A 7,500-nucleotide genomic window follows, 5' to 3' on the forward strand; every position below is an offset into this window, starting at 1 on the left:
AATTAATCTTTATGCTCAAAGAAAATTTTTCTTTGCGTACTGAATCTTTCATAAATAAAATTTTTGTGAATTTTAGTTACCCATGATTCATGAAAGCAGTTCTGTTTTAATATGCTACATCCTAGTAACAAATCAATTGATATCTTCCATATTAATCGTAGGAGAGTTTAAAATTTGTCTCTTATTCCAACCTTGCATCAACAAATATTTGTTGTACCTCTCGAAAGCTAATCACTCAGCAACGGGTAATTAGCCTTTTCAAATTCTAACTTTTACGACATCTGTCCCTGAATTTTTTATTATTATCAGGGTTATCCCACATTAGAACCAATTAAAATTCTCTCTCTGTTATAGCAGGCTCCTGTCAATTACGTATATCATTTGAAACGTTTTCTGAATTAAACAGATCTAACACCTAAACAAATTTGAACTTTCTGACTGAAGCTAGATATTTCTACCACATACTACTGGAATTATTATTATTATTATTATTATTATTATTATTATTAATTATTATTATTATTATTATTATTGAAACAACAGTATGTTTCTACGGCATTTAATTTGTCCAGTCTTCTCTACTAGCCTTAAAGATTATAGGCCAGATAGAGGAGGCTACACAAATTAAACGCCGTAGAAACAGCTGTTATTTTTAACGCTACTGCCCTCAGAGATGGTCTCCTACATTATTATTACTTTTATTATTATTATTATTCATTGCAGATGGTAAATGCGACTGCGCCTCCGGAGGCTGCAAGACCGGATGCCAGTGCACGTCTTGCAAGTGCGATCCTTGCGAGAAATGTAAGCATTTCTCTCTCTCTCTCTCTCTCTTTTTATTTGTAACTGTGTATTTTGTCTTTACTTGTATTTAGTATCCCCATACTCTCTCTCTCTCTCTCTCTCTCTCTCTCTCTCTCTCTCTGACTGATTTTTTCTTTTGTCTTTACTGATTTTTAGTGTCCCCGTTCATTCTCTCTCTCTCTCTCTCTCTCTCATTGATTCTTTTGTTTTTACTGATATATAATGTCACCACTCTCTCTCTCTCTCTCTCTATATGTAACTTGTGTCATGTCTTTGTTGCATATAGTCACCATACTCTCTCTCTCTCTCTCTCTCTCTCTCTCTCTCTCTCTCTCTCTCTCTCTCTTTTGTAAGCCTGTGTCTTTTGTATTTACTGACATTTATTGTCCCTCTATCATAAAAATTAGATTAACGGGAGCTCTTGCAAATTTTCCCACATTTAAATTCAGATTGTTCGTAACTTCACCTTATAGGCTTTAGCGATCTGAAATCAAAATGTTTATTTAAATTTATTAAAAATCAAGTCGCGCGCCCATTTGCTCGATAGTTTTCAGAAATATGAAATCCATCAGTTTAGTAGCTTTTAGTTACCTGGAAAGTCTGGTTAGCTGAACGATATCTCTTAGTGTTCCTTTATAACGAATCAGAATAAATAATTTATTACAAAATGCAAAAAAAAATGGAAGAAAGTATATGATATAGATACAAATTTGTCTTTCTTCGTTAATGTCAAATTCCGCACTCGTCTTTAGTTTCATATTTTTCCAATTACCTTTTTTTTAACTGCCTTTTTTATTATTTTTAAATCCCTCCTTTAAATTACCTTTCTTTATTAATGTTTTAAAATTACCTTTTTTAAATTCAATTCTAAGTTACTTTTCTAAATTAACTTTTTAATTACCTTGTATTACTATTTTTTAAAAATTCATTACTTGAATTACCTTTTTAAATTACTTTTCTCATTACTTTCCGTTACAGATTCTAAATCACCTTTTGAACTACCTTTTTATAACTTCTCCTTTTATAAATTCCCTTTTTTTTAATTACCTTTCTGTTCCACAGGCGCCTCCAAATGCGAGTGTTCCTCCAAAGAAGACTGCGCAAAGAACTGCTCCAAACCTTGCAAGTGCTGCCCTTGAAGTCCGCTATTCGTGAAAAAGAAAAAAGTCCGATGTTCGTGAAAGTCCGAAATTGATGAAATCTGAAAGTCGAAGTATTCATTCATCTTAGTGTTGTTTGAAAGATCTCTTTGGATATTTTTGTTAGGATAAATGAAGCCTGAAAAACGGGACAACATAAAGACATCGAAAAAATGACTTCCATCATGAACCCTGTTGTCTGTCTATTCATCTCTGCAATATTGTCATTTTCAATTAACATTTCATTCACTCTTTTTTTTTTTTGTCTATGTATGCATGAATGAATGCTTCTGGTGCTGTGAAAATCCGAGTTTTTATTCGAATTGTTGTAGAAGACGATGTTCTGATGTCATATACACAAATATATTAGAAAAATAATTACTGAAGCCGTTTTTCTCTCCTGACAATGAAATGAACCTGGTCTGTTTAGATGTTCAGAGAAACAATCCCCCGGTACCATTCTGAGACAGACAGACAGGCAGACAGAGACGGAGGGCAGACGTCATTGAAAATAGTATCTAAGAAACTGGAATAGCCAATTCAAACAGAAAATTGTGAAAATTAGTCAAACATTTAATGGAGTTAATTAGAGAAGACAACTTTGAGGAGTTTTCGTAACATCGACGAGATTCGAAAATACATGGCGTCTGAAAACTCCCACAAAAACCTTGAAATCAAACCATTTCACTAAATATACATCAATAAAATAAATGAACAACAATCTGAGAGCCGACATACCGCCTTTGTCTATTGGTCATTTGGCAGTATCAGAACTATTTCGCTGAGGTGCCGTTGCAAAGAAAGAATCATTTTTATGTGCTCGGCATTTGTTGCAATTATTTACATATATATATACTTATATATATGAATATTTTTAGCTAATAGATACCCTAATGGCTGCAATCCATGAATGCAAGTGAGGCTGTCTTTTGCTTCCGTTGTGGGATTAGTACTTATGAATGACGTTGGTAGTCAAGACTTACTATTTAGGCCGTCAACTATTCTGGGAATTATTTTTAAGTTTGCACCCATACGGACGCAGTATATATATATAATATATATATATATATATATATATAATTATATATATATATATATATATATATATATATATCTTGGAATTATCTTTACGTTTGCACCCATACGGACACAGTGTATATATATATATATATAATATATATATATATATATATATATATAGATATATATTATATATAAATAATATATAGTATATACATATATATATATATATATATATATATATATATATATATATATATATATATATATATATATATCTGGCAACTATCTATACGTTTGCACCCATCGGACACAGTGATAGTATATATATATATATATATATATATATATATATACATATACTATATATATACATATAGATATATATACTATATATATATATATATATATATATATATATATATATATATATATATATATATATATATATATATATATATCTGGGAATTATCTTTACGTTTGCACCCATACGGCACATTGTACGTAATATATATATATATATATATATATTATATATATATAATATATATATATATATATATATATATATATATATATATATATATATATATAGATATATATATATATATGTAAAGATATACGTATATATATATATATATATATGATATATATATATATATGCTTACAAAAAATCACAGTAGATGCACGTGACTTCATAAATAAGCGAATACCACGGGAAAAATGATAGTCAGGAATCCAAGCGCTTTCGTCTTTATTCAGACATCAAGGAGCTACTAAAGTACAATTGGAGAGGAAGGCCTCAGGTACAAACAAGATCAAGGAATACCAGATGGTTAATTATCAAAAGGTAAAAAATTAAAAGGGATAATCCGGAGGATTTCGGATTATCACACGGTCACAAACTTAAACAGATTCTGACCCTAACCGAAATTACAAAGTATCTTTACAGTCCAAACATGTAAAAACTGAATATATTAATTTTGTTGCTTATATTTATCTACAACTTTTTTCATTATGAAAGCATCAAGTTTAAATAAACCAAGACTTAAATTTAGAACATTTCTATCATTTGACTTGATAAAACAAGATTCAATGATATTCCTTTTAACTGTGTCATTACATGGGACTAAGGCTCTTGCTTGACTCCAGTTAATAGGATGGTCTAAATCTCTCATATGTACAAATAATGCATTCGATATTTGCCCAGTTCTCACAGAATATTGATGTTGCTTAAGACGCTGTGAAAGAGATTTGCCGGTCTGTCCGTAATAGACTTTGTCACACTTTTTGCAAGGAATTTCATATATGCAGCCTGGAAGATCTTTAGGAGAATTTTTGATTACTAAACTCTTGACGTTAATATTACTGAAAACAACATTTATGTTAAAAAGCTTTAAAATTCTAGGAATATCTAAAAACCTTTCATCATAAGGTAATTTTAGAATGTTATGCTTACTAAATTCAAGTTTGTCATTAGTTGAATAAAATGTTTTTTTAGCTCTTTTCCATGCCACATCTACAAAGTCCTTGGGTATTTAAGTTTCAATGCAACATCATAAATAGTTTTAAATTTCAGCGTCAATAAACACGTAAAGCCCTTAGGAACATCCCAGAAAAAACAGAGAATTTAACATTTTGATGGTGATTGGAGTAGTAATGAACAAAAGAGGCAATATTAGTTGATTTTCGAAAGACTGAAAAGGTGAAATTTCTATCATTTCTATGGACAGTTACATCAAGAAAATTCAAATTACAATTTCTTTCTTCCTCTACAGTAAATTTTATAGAGAGGACTAAATTATTGAGATTATTAAGGAATTCCTGGAGGTTTTCGTGAACTGGCCAAATACAGAATATATCATCCACGGTATCTAAACCAAATAACTTTTTGGGGCAAAAATTCTTGGGTAAAGAGCTTTTGGTACTCAAAAAATTCCATGTAAATATTGCTAAGGACAGGAGATAAGGGATTGCCCATAGCCATGCCAAACTTTTGTACAAAAATAAAAAAAATTCCCATTGAAACAAAATTTACTATCTTTGATACATAACCTTATGAGACTAATGAGATTTGCTACACTTAAGGGAATGTCATTGACGCTCTAATTCCTCTTCCAAATATTCAAGTAAGTCATTTACAGGCACTTTTGTAAATAAAGAGACAACATCAAAACTAACCATATTAAAATCATAATTCAAATTTAAACTATTAAATTTGTTTATAAAATCAACATTGTTTTTAACATTCGTGTTAGAAATATTTTCTACCAAGGAGTAAGAATTTTTACAAGCCATTTAGATAAATTATACGAAACTGAGCCCACTGAACTAATGATTGGTCTGATCGGGTTATTGATTTTATGTGTCTTGACTAAACCATACATGTAAGGTAGGGAGGCGCATTGCGGTGTAAACTGTTTAATTAAATGGTCCAAGCCCTTCAAAATGGATTTAATTTGTTTATTAAAATGGGAGTTAACTGTCTGTGTAGGGTCAGACCTCAGTTTCGTATAAGTATCAGTGTCATTTAGCAATGTCATTATTTTACTTATATAGTCACTTTTATTCATTATTACCACTGCATTAGATTTATCTGCTTTTGTCACCTTCACTGTTTCGTCTTCTTTAATTTTCTTAAAAGCCTGGAGAAATCTCACGGGTACATTAGGGGGAGAAGGTTTACTCATAGCACCATACACAATACCTTTACAAATATTGATATCATCAGGGCATAGGTTTTGATTCAATTTTTCTAAATAACAAAAGGATTTTGAGATGTCGACACAGTCCAGGTTACCATTAAATACACCAAAGCTTAACCCATATCCCAAAGCCGCTGTCGTAGCACTATCCACTGGTTTGTCAGATAAATTAATCATGAAGTCCACGTTGGCATGCTTAGTCCAGTCGCTTTCAGCAATAAGATTTTTCAGCTTGACTTGGAGCTTCCTTTCAAGACGGTTGCAGCACTTTCTCAATTTTCCGTAGCAATAATCCAGCATCCGATTCTTCCAATCGACAGGAGCCGTCTGATTAAAGCTATACCGTCTGCTTTTAAGTGTACGGAACGCATCATCTACTTCCACTTTTGTGATGTCGATGTGTTTCTGAAAATTGAGAAAGTGCTGCAACCGTCTTGAAAGGAAGCTCCAAGTCAAGCTGAAAAATCTTATTGCTGAAAGCGACTGGACTAAGCATGCCAACGTGGACTTCATGATTAATTTAATTAAACAGTTTACACCGCAATGCGCCTCCCTACCTTACATGTATGGTTTAGTCAAGACACATAAAATCAATAACCCTATCAGACCAATCATTAGTTCAGTGGGCTCAGTTTCGTATAATTTATCTAAATGGCTTGTAAAAATTCTTACTCCTTTGGTAGAAAATATTTCTAACACGAATGTTAAAAACAATGTTGATTTTATAAACAAATTTAATAGTTTAAATTTGAATTATGATTTTAATATGGTTAGTTTTGATGTTGTCTCTTTATTTACAAAAGTGCCTGTAAATGACTTACTTGAATATTTGGAAGAGGAATTAGAGCGTCATGACATTCCCTTAAGTGTAGCAAATCTCATTAGTCTCATAAGGTTATGTATCAAAGATAGTAAATTTTGTTTCAATGGGGAATTTTTTGTACAAAAGTTTGGCATGGCTATGGGCAATCCCTTATCTCCTGTCCTTAGCAATATTTACATGGAATTTTTTGAGACAAAACTCTTACCAAGAATTTTGCCCCAAAAAGTTATTTGGTTTAGATACGTGGATGATATATTCTGTATTTGGCCAGTTCACGAAAACCTCCAGGAATTCCTTAATAATCTCAATAATTTAGTCCTCTCTATAAAATTTACTGTAGAGGAAGAAAGAAATTGTAATTTGAATTTTCTTGATGTAACTGTCCATAGAAATGATAGAAATTTCACCTTTTCAGTCTTTCGAAAATCAACTAATATTGCCTCTTTTGTTCATTACTACTCCAATCACCATCAAAATGTTAAATTCTCTGTTTTTTCTGGGATGTTCCTAAGGGCTTTACGTGTCTGTAGCCCGCAGTTTATTGACGCTGAAATTAAAACTATTTATGATGTTGCATTGAAACTTAAATACCCAAGGACTTTTGTAGATGTGGCATGGAAAAGAGCTAAAAAACATTTTATTCAACTAATGACAAACTTGAATTTAGTAAGCATAACATTCTAAAATTACCTTATGATGAAAGGTTTTTAGATATTCCTAGAATTTTAAAGCTTTTTAACATAAATGTTGTTTTCAGTAATATTAACGTCAAGAGTTTAGTAATCAAAAATTCTCCTAAAGATCTTCCAGGCTGCATATATGAAATTCCTTGCAAAAAGTGTGACAAAGTCTATTACGGACAGACCGGCAAATCTCTTTCACAGCGTCTTAAGCAACATCAATATTCTGTGAGAACTGGGCAAATATCGAATGCATTATTTGTACATATGAGAGATTTAGACCATCCTATTAACTGGAGTCAAGCAAGAGCCTTAGTCCCATGTAATGA

At 31.4% G+C, this 7,500-nt stretch overlaps 1 protein-coding gene across 1 annotated transcript in view; it reads left to right on the forward strand.

The window, feature by feature from the left end:
* The window catches only part of LOC135225605 (metallothionein-1-like), a 2,826-nt gene extending 501 nt beyond the window's left edge, over nucleotides 1-2,325 (forward strand). Inside the window, exons 2-3 of the mRNA XM_064264901.1 lie at nucleotides 724-804; nucleotides 1,867-2,325. Coding sequence (XP_064120971.1) covers nucleotides 724-804; nucleotides 1,867-1,943 — 158 coding nt within the window. The 3' untranslated portion in view covers nucleotides 1,944-2,325. The remainder of the gene's footprint in view (nucleotides 1-723; nucleotides 805-1,866) is intronic.
* The last annotated feature ends 5,175 nt before the right edge of the window (nucleotides 2,326-7,500 follow it).

Source organism: Macrobrachium nipponense, chromosome 13, assembly GCF_015104395.2.
Source record: "Macrobrachium nipponense isolate FS-2020 chromosome 13, ASM1510439v2, whole genome shotgun sequence".
In the NCBI taxonomy this organism is placed as follows: Eukaryota; Metazoa; Arthropoda; class Malacostraca; order Decapoda; family Palaemonidae; genus Macrobrachium; species Macrobrachium nipponense.